This window comes from Sapajus apella, unplaced genomic scaffold (genome assembly GCF_009761245.1).
Source record: "Sapajus apella isolate SASKATOON/1434 unplaced genomic scaffold, GSC_monkey_1.0 scaffold6, whole genome shotgun sequence".
NCBI classification, from domain to species: Eukaryota; Metazoa; Chordata; class Mammalia; order Primates; family Cebidae; genus Sapajus; species Sapajus apella.
The window spans coordinates 77,694,217-77,714,762 of record NW_022436946.1 but is presented as its reverse complement, the minus strand read 5'-3'; the positions used below and the strand labels follow the sequence as shown (position 1 = coordinate 77,714,762).

Genomic DNA, 20,546 nt, shown 5'->3' with positions numbered 1-20,546 from the left:
ATATTTATAGTACATAATAAGAAATCATATTACCTTGATTTTGTATATACCGTTTGTAGTTTGCAAAATGCTTTCACATACATCACTTCACAGAAGATAAATTATTGGGATTTACAAAATAAGTTCTTACTCAGACTTTCTATGTCAGTTTTATAAGCTTTGATTTTCAAATGTTGGCTAATAGCTTATAAAAATACATTTTAATTTCTTCAGAATATATTATTTTTATAATTATGTATTGAATAAATCATAAATTGTCTTTTAAAATTTACTTAATCAGTATTCTTTCTTTATTCCTTTGTTCCTCAGAGATCTTGGTCTTTTAATAATATTAGTGCACTCCCTAAAGTAGTCACTGTTACTGAACATAGTTCTTGAGTTTGAGACTAATTAGACTATGAAAAAAATTATGTTGGATTACAGAAGAATTGCAAAAGCATAAGAATTTCTACCCCACTTAAATTCAGCTGTGAGAAAATGCTGGCTATTGTGCCACTATCAACAACTACTTCAGTGGATTTAATTAATTTCATTATTCAGTCAGTTCAGTTCACAGTTTCTTGACTAGACATAGATATCACTAAATTGTTTAGAATTCTTCATTCAGTGATCCTAATGGTTTCATAGATACACAAGCAGTAGGAAAATGCATTTATTCTTTTTTGACCATGTGTTCATTCTCAAAAATGGTAGTGTGATCTTCTGATCATTATTCTCTGAAATAGTCTCTCTTTTTCTTGCTACTTCATGTTCTTAGAATTCCTGTTTCCCTTAGGAAAATTCTATAGAAGGCTACCACCTCAAATGTAAATTTTTTAAAGTTTTCTCTTTTGAAAATGAAAGAATCATTTATAGAATAGAGCTGATTTAGGCTATCCCTTATCCTTAATTAATGAAAAAATTACATTTCAAATATCTTAAATTTGGTGGTTTTGAAATCAAAAATGTTTTTATAGAATTGTATTACAAATTTTAGTTAGGTTTAATGACCAGACCACAAAACTATTAAACTACCATATTAATAAAGGACAGTATCATGTGCCTGAAAAATAAGTGTTATGAAAAGTAGTGATGTAAAGCTTAAAATTCATATGTAATGTCATTTCTACAAAAAGTAAGTGTGTTAATAGTTTTAATATGGAATGCTACAGTAGATTCAAGGAGACATTATCTTATGCTCAAGAGTGCACATTTGGAACCATTTCTGTCACTTACTTACTTTGGGCCTACAAACACCAAGTGGTTTCCATTCATAAGGTAAGGAGATTGAAGGGAAACAGATGTGATACATGTGTCAGGAAGCAAAGGTGACATTATCCAAAAGACAAGAGTCTAAAGGATCTCTAGGAACAATACTTCTAAACAGTGTACTTCCCTTGGACTTTTAATGAGCACCTCGTGTCAGTTACTGTGCTGGGTCCTGAGGAAAGGATAGATCCCTGCCTTTGAAGAACTTTGACTTCTCCTCTTCCCTCTCCTCTCACAGCAACAGTAGTTAGAAATCAGCTCAGCATTGGTATGGGGAGGAGAAACTCACCCAGTAATATGGGTCTTCTTGGGGTTTATAATACAGGAGATGAGTTTATAAATACCTGTATAAGGAAGATGTCCTTCTGCATATAATATTAGATTTAACATGTAATAGTTACAAATGAAAAACACATTAACCATATTTTAACTTAGAAAAAAAAATCCTCTCTAAAAGGAAGTATGTTTATTGGTAAAATTTTTAAGTAGTAATTAAATAAAAACATTTCTCTTTTTAAATATAAATATTTATTTCAAATAGCTTACACCAGCAGTCCCCACCATTTTGGCACCAGGGACTCATCTCGTGGAAGACAGTTTTTCCACAGATGGGGGAAGGGATGGTTTCAGGATGAAACTATTCCACCTCAGATCATGAAGCATTAGTTAGATTCTCATAAGGAGCATATAGCCTAGATCCTTCACATGCATGGTTTACAATAGGGTTCATGCTCCTATGAGAATCTAATGCTGCTGCTGATCTCACAGGCGGCAGAGCTCAGGAAGTGGTGGTTGCTTGTCCACTGCTCACCTCCTGCTGTGCAGTCCAGTTCCTAACAGGTCATGGACAAGTACCAGTCCACAGCGGGGGGAGGGGTTGGGGACCCCTGGCTTAGACAGTGTTAGCAATTATTAATTTATTAGTCTAGCTTCAGCTTGATCATGTATTCATAAGATTTTCTATATTTTTCTCTGGTGAGGATGGCTTTTATGTCATGTATATTACTTTGGGCTTATAGATGTAATATAGAAAGTATCATAATAAAAGTGCTCATATTTAATTTCATAAGTTAATTACTAAATGAATGTCAACTTTATTCCAAATCACTTGCTTAAAATATTTTAGCAGGAAATAAAATTCTAAAGTAAACCAAGACTTCTTAAATAAGCATATGATAGAAATAAAATTACTAGTACCTTACACATAGATTTACTCAAAATACATTTATTGAATGAATGATTGAAATAGCACAATACAGTTTTCATTGTTACTTGAAAAAGCATAGGCATCAACATAGAGCTTAACAGTTTCCTAGGGATTTTTAAAATCAAGATACATCTTCAATAAATATTGGTAATACATTGTGTTGTTCTTAAACTTCATGGTTTATATTTTCTTTTTTATTGTGAATTTTATTCTTGAATGCATCTTGTAAGAAAACATTTAAAAATGCTATTAACTATTAGAAATAAAAATATTTGTTACATATTCTAAACTATCAATGCCTTTTATTTTTATTCTAGCAAAATAAAATTGTGAATACTAATATTTCTATAGCATACCATTGACCAAACGTCACTATATTCACCAGTTTTAATAAGTGGATACAGAGTAATTCTTGATTAAAGAATATTTTCCTCTATTATTTACCATTTTTATTGAGTTTTCAAATAAGCATATATTTAAACTTCCTAAACTCTACCATGCTTTGAAAACTTTTCTAAAATATGTTCTCTCTTTTAAAATAATGCCTTGAGTTCTTCTTTTCCACTTTTTTGCCTTTTTCTTTTCTCCTAGATAAATGATGTACATTTTCTGATGACATATAATTAAATATTGGTTTGGCACAAGGGCTCTTACTAAACATGAGAGTCAGGAGTTCTGGAATTAGATTTGGGCAAGTCACATAGTCTGTCAGAATCCCAATATCTACACTTGTAACAGCAGGGAGTTAACTCTGAGATCCCTGCCAACCCAAAATTCTGAGTCTAATAAGTTAAAACATGAAGATAATATTGGATTATGAAATATTGAGTGGCACACACATTTAAATTTAAAAAAATAAAAGTGATATATACTTGAATGTACATCATTTGTAATTTTGATAATCTAATTAACTAACTGCACTATCAGATCAACGCTAAGTCTATTATTAACAAGTTGGAAAATTCTAGTAAGTTTTGTTGTAAAAGGAGTATAGTAACTAGTGCTGTGTGCAATCCTTATAACTAGCCAAGGCCAACATGCAGCTCCTATATGAGCGTCTTCTCAGAAGAAAACAGCCACGAACACAGAAAGACAACCATCTAGGTACGTTTACAAATAGCTTAAGTAAATGATCCCTTTTAATAAATTAATTAGTATGAAATTTTGCTTTAAATTAGCATCAGAGTTCATAAATATGTGTTTAATAATATGGTGTGTTTCCACCATTCTGAAGCACTTATCTTTAAAATCAATTTGTAGATAAATTTTTTCCTAATTAATTTGTAATATTGAAGTTTTTACTTAAAACTGAAAATGGTAAATGCAAAACTCTCAGGCTTTTTTCGTATGTTTTTTAGAGTTTCCTTGAAGGGTACTTTTTCAAAACCATAATTATTACTATAATTTATTGGTTTAATGACATTACCTTAAATTTGCCCAGTTATTTTATCTTTGGCTAGGCCTACTGATAATGAAATATGATTTTAAAACTAAACCAGGATGGTGCAGTGGCTCAAGTCTCTAATCCAAGCTCTATAGGAAGACGAGGTGGGCGGATCACCTGAGATCAGGAGTTTGAGACTACCTGACCAACATGGTGAAACCCTGTCCCTATTAAAAATACAAAATTAGCCAGGTGTGGTGGCGCATGCCTGTAATCCCAGCTATTCGGGAGGTGGAGGCAGGAGAATTGCTTAAACCCAGGAGGCAGAGGTTGCAGTGAGCCAAGACTGTACCATTGCACTCCAGCCTGGGCAACAAGAGTGAAACTCCATCTCAAAAAAAAAAAAAAAACCGAGTTGTCTGGACTGTGGAAATAGAGAAGAGATGGGAGGCTAAAACAAGAGAATTGCTTGAACCTGGAAGGCAAAGCTTGCAGTGAGCCGAGATCGTGCCACTGCACCGCAGCCTGGGCAACAGAGTAAGGCTGTCTCAAAAAAAAAAAAAAGGGGGAATAGAGAAAAGAAATTTCATCTCAGGATACGGGTTGTGTTTTTTTTGTTTTGTTTTATTTTTTGTCAATTTGCATTTATTATTTGTTATTCTACATTTAAAAAGCAAAATAACATCAAATCAGCACTATCCGGATATGTTATACATGGTAAAGAAAATGTTCTGATCTCATTATTTTATTATATCTTTTCATATATATGTTAGACTTTCCTTAAATAGCAATAATACTTTATTTTCTATAAGTATATTAAAAGTTTTTACCTTGTATTTAATAAACCATCACAACTACTTTTAAAAAATTATGGAAAGCTGTAGTAATCAAAAAGTGATATAAAGTCAGTATTCCTCAATTTTCAGAGGTATGGACTGAAGGAAGTTAAAAAGCCAAAATCTTTCTCAATATTTCTCAGGTGAAAACTAACTTAGAAATGTTTGAGTTGTGTTAATTTTCACTAAGACTTTTAAGAGAAACTGATTATCTTGTCAGGAAGGAAAAAGAAGAGTTGAAAATGTATTGTCATTCTTTCTGGAATATAGGATTATATTATCATATAAAGTTACTGCAAAATTAAAGAATTAATAGTATGAAATTGTGGCCATTTATGATATTTTAGCATTTTTTAGCAATGAAAATATAATTTAAACTATTTTATTGCCAGCCTATCAGTTTACATGTGAGCCTTCTAAAGAATTTTATAGAATGCAGTTTAATGTAATAATAGCTATTAAAAAAAAAATGGGCCAGATCTTGGTTGGCTAAAAAAGCACTTGATTCAAAACTAAAACATAATGAAGTTAGTTAACACTTTTATTGAGATATCTTTTATCCATAAACCTAGCAATATATTGTTGTTGTTTGAGCTGTGTTATAAATATTTGTTGAATGAGTGGATAGATTTAGAAACAGATATTAGATACATGTACCCTTTGACCAGCATTCCCACTTCTGTTCACCTGTATCATAGAAATAGCTTATTAGCTAGTATGTAAAGATATAGCTACAAGTGTGTTTATTGCAGTGTTGTTCTTAGTGGCAAAACAGTGTAAACGAAGATCAATGCCCATTATTTGGGCAAAGAGTGGAATACGAAAGAAATCATGTTGCACCCACATCAGGGAATATTGTGTACCCACATCAAGGAATAAGCTTCTTAAAAAATGCTTTTGAGCTAAGTACCAGAATACTATGAGTAATGCTGAGAGAAAAAGGCAGGATGCAAAAAGTGTGCATATATAAATACAATACTATTTTTATAAAACAGTGATTCTAAAACTCATATATGTATATGTCTATCATATTTGAAAAATATGGAAGGATATGTTCTAAACTGTAACCTTGGATTAGTAATAGGAGCCAACCTCCCCCCAAAAATATATGATCGTAATCACATTTATACATTTCTATAAAATTGTATAAATAGATATACAGCATACCCTCTAACAACACAGGAATTGGGGCACTGACCCCGATATAGTGAAAAATACACCTGTAACTTGACTCCCCCAAAACTTACCAACTAATGGCCTACTATTCACTGGAAGCCTTACCGATAACATAAACAGTTAACACATAAAAAGACTAGTATCTACATATGTTTTATACAATCATGAAATACTCAACTTTCTTAATTTTTTCAATATTTCTAGGTTATATAGTTTGCAAGTTTTGTATTCTTTCCAAAATATTTATTGAAAAATATTTGTGTATAAGTGCACCTGCATAGTTCAAACCCATGTTGCTCAAGGGTCTATTATATATGTCACTTTAAAAAGAAAAAAATAATTAAAATCGGATTTTAAACTCCCTTAAAAACTTAAGTGATTTTGAAATTATGTTCAGTTCTAAGATTTTGAAGTTAAATTATGCTTTTAAACATTCTGCAAGATATTATTTGCATCAAAGTACCTCTTACTAGCTATAATGCAAACATACCCATTTATGCAATTAGGTTGTTCTATGTAAACGTAGAAAAATGTGTCACAACTCTCAAAATCTTATTTTCAAATTTTTCAAAATCAGAGGTAGAATATGTAATTCCTAAAACTAATCTTACTGATTTTTTCCTGTCACAGGATAAGACCATGAGTAATGTGAAAACAGATGTTGGCCTATGGGAGTGATGGTTTTAATGCAGAGTCTGTTGCTTGTTTTTTAGTTTTGGAAAACCTAGTATTAGAAGCCACTGGTTTTTATCTGACAGTGAAATGATTTGTGACATCTTAGCAAATTTCTTTAGTTACCAACAAATTGGCCAAATTGGTGGTCTATTTTTTGATACATATCAGTATCTAAATACAATTTTACATGTATATTTTGTGAGTTATGAAATATATGTGTTCCAGTGATTTTTTAGTTAACAACAGAGTATTTGTTGTTCACATTATGTTACTGGGAGGGGTGCAGGGTCCTCAGTTCTTGTTGAAAGAAGAATTCAGCCAAGAGACATGTAGCAAGGGTTAAGTAGCAGAGTTTACTTAAAGATAGACTCTGAAAGATGAAGCAGAGCAGGCTTCTGGAGAGAGTGAGCCAGCAGCAGCTAGTGCTGGGGGACTCTATGAAGAATCTTACATCATTATTCGTGAAAGGACATGAGGAAGTGTCAGTTGCAATCATATTTTAGGCAGTCCCCTTAGGCATACAAGCTTTGTAGTTGTACATGCTAGTACACATGTTGTTTGTTTCGTTAGCATTCAAAATCTCCACTTAGGGGTGTGTTTTTTGCTATTATAATGAGCCAAAGGCTACTCTAGAGTAAGTTATTAGAGTAGTGCACATGCTTCAGGGTCACAGGAGCCCAACCACAAGGCCAGTTATAGCCAGTATAGCCGTTGTCCTTTTTGCTGTCAGTGTGCAGCATCTCCAGGACTACTTTCTCAGGGGCTTCTGTGCCTGCTTTTATCTGGCTGTCTGCCTGCTCTAACAATTATACTGTGGTTGTGTTTTACCACATAATTGTGATTGCTTATTTTAAGAAATTTAAATATTTACCATTTTTATCATGTAGTAAACATTCAGCCTGTCTTACAAATTAGCGAGCTGATGAGTGAATTCAGGGATGTTATAGAATGTGTTCTTGCCATTGTGTGAGAAGAATTAATTAAACTCTTTCACAACAAGATTATGGGAATTTTGTATGATTATAACTATGCTGTTACAGTTCTTTTAAAATACCTGTTTGATTTCTACTTAAAAATTAAGTGTATGTAAAGATGTTTCAGACCTTAGTGTAATTACTCCCTGCCCAAAATAAGTAAATAATAAATCTTTATATTTTGTTAGCTTCTGTTTTTCATAGTAAATATTACCATTTTAATTGTAAATCTGTGCACCCCTTTATAGATGCTTATAGCATACATTAAGTAAATTGGAATTGTATGGCAAATATCTGCCTCAGTTTAAGAATATTTTATAGAAAAATAAATTTATTAATTAGGAACTAACTTTCTATTAAAGGATCTTGACATTCTTTTTCATTAAATAGTCTATACCTCAGGTATGTTTTAAATGTTTCAGTTATAAAAATTAATTTTACTTAAGCATTTTAGTAATAGCTTTTGTAAAAAGCAAAAAAGCAAGGCATATGTATATATAACAAAATACTAAACTGTACTGAAAATTATAAAATATGAAATACAGTAAAATCTAATTATGTATTTGGTCTTTTCTGTGACACAGTTGTGCAAGTTGCTTTATGTATATAGTTAATATTTTCTTGACAGCGCTAACTCATGAAAATAAAAAATATTTAATAGAATGTAGAATTTAATAATCACATTACCTATGTAATTAATGTTTATGAAAATATATTACCTTGAAATTTAATTCATTGAATATAGTTCAGATAGTTCTTAATTTTCATATTTTTATAGGAATTTAATTTATTTACATAAATTAAATATCTAACATTGAAATATTTCCTCTACTCTTTACCCCTTCCAGAGGAAATGGATGTAGAAGCTCGACTTACTGAACTATGTGAAGCAGTTAAGGTACTTGGCTTTTTAAAATTCACATCATCAAGTTGTTTGAGTGGTTTCTGTTTCTATTCTAAATATTCTGTTTATGAAAACTTAAATTATATATCGTTCCTAAAATATAAAGATAAAATGGTTGATCATGGTAGAACCACAACTTAGTTGGTCAAAATTCATTTGGCTTCAGTATATCTTTTAAAAAGTATACTATTCTTTATATAAACGAAATAGCAAAGACAGTTAACTGATCAAAGTGTACATTTTTTCTGTTCACTCAAAGAATTTCTGGACACATTTTTAAAACATCACTTAAACTTGTACAATGTTTGTAAAATGACACTATTTAAAAATGAAAATTTGTCTTATTTCAGTAGATCAGTTTGCATCTCAGACCATTTTTTCAGTTCACTCTTGCAATTAAATTGAATAGATTTGCCTTTTTTTCTGAAAAACTAAATGCTTTAACTATTTAAATGCATGTTTTGCTATGCGTTCACTCTTGGTCAGCTACATTAAAGGAAGAAATAAGAGGCGTGAATCAAACAAAAATATGTAATTGGTTTGGATATACTTTTGGATATAGATTTGAATGAGGACTGGACCCATTCAGAAAGGTATTCTCAAAAAATTATACATACGCAGGATACATAAGTTTTGTATACTGTCCTAGAGGTTTTCTCTGCAGTTCAAATAAGATAAATATTTTCCTTAAAAAAGTCACTAATGAATCCCAGCACTTTGGAAGGCTGAGGCGGGCAGATCACAAGGTCAGGAGATCGAGACCATCCTGGCCAACATGGTGAAACCCATCTCTACTAAAAATAAAAAAAATTAGCTGGACGTGGTGGCACACACCTGTAGTCCTAGCTACTTGAGACATTGAGGCAGGAGAATTGCTTGAACCCAGGAGATGGAGATTGCAGTGAGTATATGATAAAATATCAGGAGCGTCAGGGTTTATAAATAGTGTGATAAAATTAATGTCATGCCATACTACAGCAGCAATTCTAAGTGCACTATAGAGTTAAGTGTCTAAAGAAATTAGGAAGAAAAAAATTACATATATATGTAAATATGAACAATCTGATCTTGGGGTATTAAATTACTCCCTCAGACAATTTTTAAAAAGATAAGTTTTTTAAAGACCAACAAAAAAATTAAAGGACAAAATAAGACATTGATGATTTGAAATTTCTTTGTAACAAAATATACTATAATTTGAAAGCAAAGGATAGACTGGAAGAAAATATTGGTAATATTTAAAACAGGCTAATGGTCAGTGCTTATAATATATAACATGCTCTCATGTATCAATTCTAAAGCAACACCCTTGTAAAAAAAATGCAATAAGGCAATGAACAAATAAAAAATTCTTAGCAGAATAATTTAGCTACTGAAGTGATACTCATTCTTACTCAAAACCAGGGGAATGTAGATTCATAACAGTTTATTTTTTTGCCTGGGAAATTTGCAAGCATAAAAGTGACTACTGATCTTCATTTTTTGTAAGAGTGTAGTGAAACTAGTATCTGCATACCCTGTTGGTGATAGTATAAATTGGTACAATATTTTTTGACATTAATGCATCGATCTATTTTAAAATATTTAATGCACAGTTATTAAATTCACACAGCAGTTTTTATTTAATAATCCGTTCCACAAAAATACTCATAAATGTGCACAAATATAAGGAATTACCTTATTAATTATTATCAATTCCCATGTAGCCATTTAAAAGCATTAGGCAAATCTGTATGAAATTGTCATGGATTATTTTCAGAAAATATTTATCAATCTAGGACGCTAGATACTGTTTTTATGCTGAAAAGTTTTCAAGATATGTTAATTGAAAAAAAATAAAGGAAAATATTAATAATATGATTTCATATAGCATGTTAAAAAGCTGTTTGTATATTTGATTGTGTTTATGTGATTACATATAAAACATTTAAAAGGATATATATATTCCAAGCTGTAAACAGTAATATGGAAAAAAAGTGGCATGGAGAATAAGGTTTGTAAAGGGGAATTTTTATTCTTTATTTGCATCTATATTAAATGTTTAAAAATAATACATATCTATCCATGTGTTGCTAATAAATTTTTTAGGTATACATATTTAAATTTTAGTATGTAAGTGGATGTCATAACTTTAACATCAACAACCCATAACATATTATAATACTTCTTGAGACATGGTGAGACACAGATTCTTATATCTTGTATACTTTTTCAGGGATTAGTTTGAATGTATCCAAAGCCATAAAAAGTATCTCTTCTTAGTGTATACCAAAAGCTAAACAGAGGTTCATATGAAGAGTCATAATATTGTAAAAATGTTAACTTAAATAAATACCTAATGGTAGAATGGTAAAACAAATTATGGGATATTTGTTATCTAAGATATACAGCCTTAAAAGTGATGTTTTTGACAAATGTTTGATGAAGTTGGAAAATGTTCATACTGTATTATATTCAGTGAACATTACATGAAACTATGTATTATTTTAGCTTTTGCTTTATGTGTATAATTGAAAAGACTTGAAACCTGTACACTAAAATGAACTTTTTTCATCTTTTTTTGCTTTCCCATATTTTCTAAGTATATTAAAGTAAAGCACTATTTTGCAATCAAACAAGATCAGTGAATGTTATGGGAAAATATATTTATAAGATAATGTGATTTGAAAAAAACGCAAATGTAGCCAGACACAGTGGCACATACCTGTAGCCCCACCTACTCAGGACCCTGAGGCGGGAGGACTACTTGAGCCAAGGAGTTGAAACTGTATTCATACTTCTTAATAGCCACTGCACTCCATCCTGGGCCGTGTAATGAGACCCTGTCTCAATTTTAAGAAAAATACACAAATGTAAAGTCTTATTTCTACATTTATGCATATAAAAGATCTTGTAAAACTTAATCCTAATTTTCTTTTTAATATAAAAAATTACTATTTATTTTGGTATTTATTACAAGAGATTTATGCAAATCAGAGAAACAATTTATCTATACTTCAAAGGATGCTTTTCCAACAATGACAGTACTATAGTTATCTCTTTGAGAACTATAGTATCATGATCCCTAGGGAATAAAATTAATACTTACTAGGTATCTAAATAACCTTGCTCTCAGGAAAAATAAAAAGAGAGTTGTGTACTTTATTTATTTGTTTGTTTGTTTGCCTGGGCTAAAGCCCAGAAAATTGTTTCTACTTTTGTATAGACTATGCTAAGTAAAGTGTTTCATACCTTATACAATGCTTTTTAATTACTCTTAAATGCTTATCCAACTCTTCTTTTTCTAAACTCCATTAAAACCATCCTTGGGGACAATAATTCTGCAAGGTTCAGCTTATGTCAGCTTATATTTTAAAGTCTGCGTTCTCTTTTTTTTTTTTTTTTTGAGACGGAGTTTCACTCATGTTACCCAGGCTGGAGTGCAATGGCGCGATCTCGGCTCACCGCAACCTCCGCCTCCTGGGTTCAGGCAATTCCCCTGCCTCTGCCTCCTGAGTAGCTGGGATTACAGGCACGCACCACCGTGCCCAGCTAATTTTTTGTATTTTTAGTAGAGACGGGGTTTCACCATGTTGACCAGGGTGGTCTCGATCTCTTGACCTCGTGATCCACCCGCCTCGGCCTCCCAAAGTGCTGGGATTACAGGCTTGAGCCACCGCGCCCGTCCTAAAGTCTACATTCTTAAAAGAAACTTGAAAAACTCATTAGCTTCATTTCTGCTCCCTTTATAAAACCATCTCCTAGGAAAAAACACAGCAGGAAATTCATCATATGTTGATGAATCTTTATTCATTATATCTTGACTCTATTAGTTTCCATTCCAGCTTTTGGTATTTATAAACATTTTCCATAAATCATGGGGCTTTTTCATAAAAATGTAAACATTTTTCATAAATTCTTTAAACATGTCAATGTTTTTTATAAATTCTGAACTTTTTTTCTTATCTGAAGTCTGTAACTTGTCATTCATTCATTTATTTACTAAGTAAATATTTATTAATTTACTACTATGTACCAGTAACTAGAGTCACAAAAGTGAATAGGACATGATTATAGTTCCTTTCCTTCTTACTGATTTTGTTTAATTTTTGTTTTGTGTTTTCTCTGAGTTAGGAAAGGTAAGTGAAAGTGTGATTTGAGTGGAGGAAGAAAAGCCTGCTAAATTGCAGACTTTAAAAAGAAATAAAAATAAACTGAGAGTAGCAGTATCATATGTGATAAGCAGCCTTTGGGGATACACACACAGTAACATATATATGTATTTTATACATGTATGTGTATATATTATACATATATATTACAAAAATAGATGCATGCATGTATATGTTTATATACATATATGTGTATATAAATATGTTTATATGTATATGTTTATAAACATATATTTATAATATTTTATATATTTACATGTTCAATGTGTATATATATTATGTACCTTATAATGTTAATATTGAGTATTTAATATCATAAATATAGCTTTTAAGTATTTAATATATGTTAAAATATATTTAATATATTCAATGTATATTAAAATATGTTTCATAATTTTACAATATGTTAAAATAGATGTGATATATAAATATACCTTTATAAAATAAATATATAAAATATATTTTAACATATATTTAAGTACATTTAATATGCTTTTAACTATTAAACTATTTAATATTATAAATACTTGTAATCTAAGTTATACAGCCTTAAAAGTAATGTTTTTAACAAGTGTTTAATATATAAATACTTAAATATATGTTAAAATAGATTTTATATATTTATTTAACATATATTTATATCATATTTAATATATTTATTAAAATAGTTAATATATGTTTTCAATTTTTTTAAGAAAGGGAGGGTGGAGATATAATTAATGCTGTTGCAGTTAATGAATCTGGGACTCAAGACAGTGATGTGATTCTGAGATGTAGATTTAGCAGTTGTTGATTGGTGTATAGATGGTAATTTAAACCATGGTAGTAACTTTCATCATCACTTCCTACCTTCTTTAGAATAGGAACATGAAGTCAGCATCTATCTGTATATTTAAGGTAGATTTGCCAGTGTTAGTAGTAATTGGAAGACAAATTTTTTGCAGCAATCTATTATCTGCCCGAAAACTGACTGCAGCCTCAGTGGATTAAAGAAAGTTATGTCATTATAACAAAAATAGTTGTCCCAAAGAGGAGCAATCATTCTGATTTGTAGTCTTTTATTATTTGTTTACAAATTCTTGTTTTGTCAATTTAGGAAAGTTGTGTTTTAGAAGATTCTGCATGTCGTAGTACACTTTGGTACTGTTACAATCAGCTTAGATGAGCATTTAAATAAATGAGGTAATTTAATATATTGAATATACTATTAGAGCAGTAATAATATTTTATTTTATGTATTTTTTATATATAATTTAAGTTCTAGGATACATGTGTAGAATGTGCATGTTTGTTACATAGGCATACACGTGCTATGGTGGTTTGCTGCACTCATGAATCCATCATCTACATTAGGTATTTCTCCTAATGCTATCCCTCCCTTAGCCCCCAACTCCCCAGCAGGCCCTGGTATGTGATGCTCCCTCCCTGTGTCCATGTGTTTTCATTGTTCAGTTCCCATTTATGAGTGAGAATATGCAGTGCTTGGTTTTCTGTTCCTGCGTTAGTTTGCTGAGAATGATGGTTTCCAGCTTCATTCATGTCCCTGCAAAGGACATGAACTCATCCTTTGTTATAGCTGCATGGTATTCCATGGTGTATAAGTGCCACATTTTCTTTATCCAGTCTATCATTGATGGGCATTTGGATTTGGTTCCAAGATTTTAGTATTGTGAACAGTGATGCAGTAACCATATGTGTGCATGTCTCTGTATAATAGAATGATTTATAATCCTTTGGGTATATACCCAGTAATGGGATTGCCAGGTCAAATGATATTTCTTGTTCTAAACACTTGAGGAATTGCCACACTGTCTTCCACAGTGGTTGAACTAATTTATACTACTACCAACAATGTAAAAACGTTTCTATTTCTCCACATCGTCTCCAGCATCTGTTGTTTCCTGACTTTTTAATGATCGCCATTCTAACTGGCATGAGATGATATCTCAATGTGGTTTTGATTTGCATTTCTCTAATGACCAGTGATGAAGAGCTTTTTTTCACGTTTGTTGGCTGCATAAATGTCTTCTTTTGAGAACTGTCTGTTCATATCCCTTGCCCACTTTTGATGAGGTTGTTTTTTTCTTGTAAATTTGTTTTACTTCTTTGTAGATTCTGGATATCAGCCCTTTGTCAGATGGATACATTGCAAAAATTTTCTCCCATTCTGTAGGTTGCCTGTTCACTCTCATGATACGTTCTTTTGCTGTGCAGAAGCTCTTTCGTTTAATTAGATCCCATTTGTCAATTTTGGCTTCTGTTCCCGTTGCTTTTGGTGTTTTATTTTTTTTTTTATTTTTTTTTTCATGTTGAAGCACCTTTCTGTCACTTTTTTTTTCCCATTTATTTATTTTATTGCATTTTAGGTTTTGGGGTACATGTGAAGAACATGCAAAATTGTTGCATAGGTACACACGTGGCAGTGTGATTTGCTGCCTTCCTCCTCCCCATCACCTACATCTGGCATTTCTCCCCTTGCTATCTCTCCCCAGCTCCCCACCCCCCACCATACCTCCCCTATTTCCCCCCAACTGACCCCAGTGTGTAGTGCTCCCCTCCCAGTGTCCATGTGCTCTCATTGTTCAACACCCGCCTATGAGTGAGAACATGCAGTGTTTGATCTGCTCTTCTGTCAGTTTGCCAAGAATGATGGTTTCCAGGTTCATCCATGTCCCTACAAAGGACCCAAACTCATCGTTTTTGATGGCTGCATAATATTCCATGGTGTATATGTGAAACATTTTCCCTATCCAGTCTATCGTCGATGGGCATTTGGGTTGGTTCCAGGTCTTTGCTATTGTAAACAGTGCTGCAATGAACATTCGTGTGCACGTGTCCTTATAGTAGAACGATTTGTAATCCGTTGGATATATACCCAGTAATGGGATTGCTGGGTCAAATGGAATTTCTATTTCTAGGTCCTGGAGGAATCGCCACACTGTCTTCCACAATGGTAGAACTAATTTACACTCCCACCAACAGTGTAAAAGTGTTCCTATTTCTCCACATCCTTTCCAGCATCTGTTGTCTCCAGATTTTTTAATGATCGCCATTCTAACTGGCATGAGATGGTATCTCAATGTTGTTTTGATTTGCATTTCTCTGATGACCAGTGATGATGAGCATTTTTTCATATGTTTGTTGGCCTCATGTATGTCTTCTTTTGTAAAGTGTCTGTTCATATCCTTTGCCCACTTTTGAATGGGCTTGTTACTTTTTTTCTTGTAAATCTGTTTTAGTTCTCTGTAAATTCTGGGTATCAGCCCTTTGTCAGATGGGTAACCTGCAAAAATTTTTTCCCATTCTGTTGGTTGCCGATTCACTCTAATGATTGTTTCTTTTGCTGTGCAGAAGCTGTGGAGTTTGATTAGGTCCCATTTGTCTATTTTGGCTTTTGTTGTCAATGCTTTTGGTGTTTTGGTCATGAAGTCCTTGCCTACACCTATGTCCTGAATGGTTTTGCCTAGATTTTCTTCTAGGGCTTTTATGGTGTTAGGTCTTATGTTTAAGTCTTTAATCCATCTGGAGTTAATTTTAGTGTAAGGTGTCAGGAAGGGGTCCAGTTTCTGCTTTCTTCACATGGCTAGCCAGCTTTCCCAACACCATTTATTGAACAGGGAATCCTTTCCCCATTGCTTGTTTTTGTCTGGTTTGTCAAAGATCAGATGGTTGTAGATATGTTGTGTTGCCTCCGAGACCTCTGTTCTGTTCCATTGGTCTATATCTCTGTTTTGGTACCAGTACGATGCTGTTTTGATTACTGTAGCCTTGTAGTATAGTTTGAAGTCCGGTAGTGTGATGCCCCCCGCTTTGTTCTTTTTGCTTAGAATTGACTTGGCTATGCAGGCTCTCTTTTGGTTCCATATGAAGTTTAAGGTGGTTTTTTCCAGTTCTGCGAAGAAAGTCATTGGTAGCTTGATGAGGATAGCATTGAATCTGTAAATTACTTTGGGCACTATGGCCATTTTCACGATATTGATTCTTCCTAACCATGAACGTGGAATGTTTCTCCATCTGTTTGTGTCCTCTCTTATTTCGCTGAGCAGTGGCTTGTAGTTCTCCTTGAAGATGTCCTTTACGTTCCTTGTTAGTTGTATTCCTAGGTATTTTATTCTCTTTGTGGCAATTGTGAATGGAAGCTTGTTCTTGATTTGGCTTTCTTTAAGTCTGTTATTGGTATATAGGAATGCATGTGATTTTTGCACATTGATTTTGTATCCTGAGACTTTGCTGAACTTGCTTATCAGTTTCAGGAGGTTTGGGGCTGAGATGATGGGGTCTTCTAGATATACAATCATGTCGTCTGCAAATAGAGACAATTTGACTTCCTCCTTTCCTATTTGAATGCCCTTTATTTCTTTTTCTTGCCTGATTGCTCTGGCTAGAACTTCCAATACTATATTGAATAGCAGTGGTGAGAGAGGGCATCCTTGTCTGGTGCCACATTTCAAGGGGAATGCTTCCAGTTTTTGCCCATTCAGTATGATATTGGCTGTTGGTTTGTCATAAATAGCTTTTATTATTTTGAAATACGTTTCATTGATACCTAGCTTATTGAGGGTTTTTAGCATAAAGGGCTGTTGAATTTTGTCAAAGGCCTTCTCTGCATCAATTGAGATAATCATGTGGTTTTTGTCTTTGGTTCTGTTTATGTGGTGAATTACATTTATAGACTTGCATATGTTGAACCAGCCTTGCATCCCCAGAATGAAGCCTACTTGATCATGGTGGATAAGCTTTTTGATGTGCTGTTGCAATCAGCTTGCCAGTATTTTATTGAAGATTTTTGCGTCTATGTTCATCATGGATATTGGCCTGAAGTTTTCTTTTCTTGTTGAGTCTCTGCCGGGTTTTGGAATCAGGATGATGTTGGTGTCATAAAATGTTTTGAGAAGAATTCCCTCTTTTTGTATTGTTTGGAATAGTTTCAGAAGGAATGGTACCAGCTCCTCTTTGTATGTCTGGTAGAATTCACCTGTGAACCCATCTGGACCTGGGCTTTTTTTGGGTTGTAAGCTCTTAATTGCTGCCTCAACTTCAGACCTTGTTATGGGTCTGTTCAGGGTTTCGGCTTCTTCCTGGTTTAGGCTTGGGAGGAGGCAAGTGTCCAGGAATTTATCCATTTCTTCCAGGTTTATTAGTTTGTGTGCATAGAGTTGTTTGTAATAATCTCTGATGATGGTTTGAATTTCTGTGGAATCTGTGGTGATATCCCCTTCATCGTTTTTTATTGCATCAATTTGGTTATTCTCTCTTTTCTTTTTTATTAATCTGGCTAGTGGTCTGTCTATTTTCTTGATCTTTTCAAAAAACCAGCTCCTGGATTTATTGATTTTTTGAAGGGTTTTTTATGTCTCTATCTCCTTCAGTTCTGCTCTGATCTTAGCTATTTCTTGTCTTCTGCTAGACTTTGAGTTTTTTTGATCTTGCTCCTCTAGCTCTTTCAGTTTTGACGATAGGGTGTCAATTTTTGATCTCTCCTTGCTTCTCATGTGGGCACTTATTGCTATATATTTCTCTCTAGAGACTGCTTTAAATGTGTCCCAGAGATTCTGGTATGTTGTGTCTTCATTCTCGTTGGTTTCGAAGAACATCTTTATTTCTGTCTTCATTTCATTGTTTATCCAGTCAACATTCAAGAGCAAGGTGTTCAGTTTCCATGAAGCTGTGCGGTTCTGGGTTAGTTTTTGAATTCTGAGTTCTAACTTGATTGCACTGTGGTCTGAGAGACTGTTTGTTATGATTTCCGTTCTTTTCCATTTGCTGAGGAGTGATTTACTCCCAATTATGTGGTCAATTTTAGAGTAAGTGTGATGTGGTGCTGAGAAGAATGTATATTCTGTGGATTTGGGGTGGAGAGTTCTGTAAATGTCTATTAGGTTTGCTTGGTCCAGGTCTGAGTTCAAGTCCTGGATATCCTTGTTAATTTTCTGTCGGGTTGTTCTGTCTACTATTGACAATGGGGTGTTAAATTCTCCCACTATTATTGTGTGGGAGTCTAAGTCTCTTTGTAAGTCATTAAGAACTTGCCTTATGTATCTGGGTGCTCCTGTATTGGGTGTGTATATATTTAGGATCGTTAGCTCTTCTTGTTGCATTGATCCTTTTACCATTATGTAATGTCCCTGTTTGTCTCTTATGATCTTTGTTGCTTTAAAGTCTAATTTATGAGAGATGAGAATTGCAACTCCTGCTTTTTTTTTTGCTCTCCATTTGCTTGGTAAATCTTCCTCCATCGCTTTATTTTGAGCCTTTGTGTGTCCTTGCATGTGAGATGGGTTTCCTGGATACAGCACACCAATGGGTTTTGTCTTTTTATCCAACTTGGCAGTCTGTGTCTTTTGATTGGGGCATTTAGTCCATTTACATTTAGGGTTAATATTGTTATGTGTGAATTTGATACTGCCATTTTGGTGCTAGCTGGGTGTTTTGCCCTTTAGTTGAGCTGGTACTTGTTGTTCCTTCATATGTTGCTCCTTCCTCTTTCAGGAGCTCTTGTAGAGTTGGCCTGGTGGTGACGAAATCTCTGAGCACTTGCATGTTCCCAAAGGATTTTATTTTTCCTTCACTTATGAAGCTTAGTTTGGCTGGATAGGAGATTCTGGGTTGAAAGTTCTTTTCTTTAAGGCTGTTGAATATTGGCCCCCACTCTCTTCTGGCTTGTAGGGTTTCTGCTGAGAGATCTGCTGTGAGTCTGATGGGCTTCCCTTTATGGGTAACCCGACCTTTCTCTCTGGCTGCCCTTAGTATTTTCTCCTTCATTTCAACCCTGGTGAATCTGACAATTATGTGCCTTGGGGTTGCTCTTCTTGACGAATATCTTTGTGGTGTTCTCTGTATTTCCTGGACTTGAATGTTTGCCTGCCTAGCTAGGTTGGGGAAGTTTTCCTGGATAATATCCTGAAGAGTATTTTCCAGCTTGGATTCATTCTCTTCGTCGCATTCAGATACGCCTATCAAACATAGATTAGGTCTTTTCACACAGTCCCACATTTCTTGGAGACTTTGTTCATTCCTTTTTACCCTTTTTTCTCCAGTCTTGCCTTCCCGTTTTATTTCATTGAGTTGATCTTCGACCTCTGATATCCTTTCTTCTGCTTGGTCAATTCGGCTGTTGATACTTGTGCATGCTTCACGAAGTTCTTGTGTTGTGTTTTTCAACTCCATCAATTCACTTATATTCCTTTCTAATTTGTCCATTCTTGTTAGCATTTCGTGAAATCTTTTTTCAGGGTTCTTAGTTTCTTTGCATTTGGTTAGAACATGTTCTTTAAGTTTACAGAAGTTTCTTACTACCCACCTTCTGAAGTCTGATTCTGTCATTTCATCACACTCGTTCTCCCTCCATCCTTGTTCCCTTGCTGTTGAGGAGTTGTGACCCCTTGTAGGAGGAAAGGTGTTCTGGTTTCGGGTGTTTTCATCCTTTTTGCGCTGGTTTCTTCTCATCTTTAAGGATTTATCCACCTGTCGACTTTGTAGTTGCTGGCTTTCAGATTGGGTCTCAAATCTTTCAGATTAACGTTCTGTTTGTTGATGATGAGGTTATTTCTGTTTCTTGGTTTTCCTTCTGACAGTCTTGCCCCTCTGCTGTAGGTCTGCTGAGGTTCACTCCAGGCCCTGCTTGCCTGGGGTTCACCTGCAGCAGCTGCTGAACAGTAAGGGTTGTTACCAGTTTTCTTCTTCTGCTATCTTTGTCCCAGAAGGATACCCGCCTGGTGTCAATCTGATCTCTCTTTTATGAGGTGTCTCTTTGGATATATAGGGGTCAGGGAGCTGCTTGAGGAGATGGTCTCTTCTTTATAGGAGCTCAAATGGTGAGCTGTGAGCTCTGTTGTTGTTCATTCAGAGCTGCTGGGCAGGTACTTTTAGGTCTGCTGCAGCAGAACTCATAAACTGCTTTTTGTTCCCAGGTGCTGTGTCCCAGGGATTTAGGGCTTTATTTATGAGTTTCCGTTATGCTGTCGCCTTCTTTTTTTTTTTTTTTTTTTTTC

The 20,546-nt window shown here is 33.8% G+C and overlaps 1 protein-coding gene across 15 annotated transcripts in view; it reads left to right on the top strand.

Moving 5' to 3' along the window:
* The window catches only part of FAM135A (family with sequence similarity 135 member A), a 146,123-nt gene that overhangs the window by 61,171 nt on the left and 64,406 nt on the right, over nt 1-20,546 (top strand). For 10 of the 15 annotated variants that reach the window (XM_032275593.1, XM_032275586.1, XM_032275591.1 and 7 more), the window contains 2 exons: nt 3,482-3,559; nt 8,349-8,398. In XM_032275593.1, the coding sequence (XP_032131484.1) occupies nt 3,482-3,559; nt 8,349-8,398 (128 nt within the window). The remainder of the gene's footprint in view (nt 1-3,481; nt 3,560-8,348; nt 8,399-20,546) is intronic. The other 5 variants (XM_032275596.1, XM_032275588.1, XM_032275600.1 and 2 more) reach the window with 1 other exon arrangement.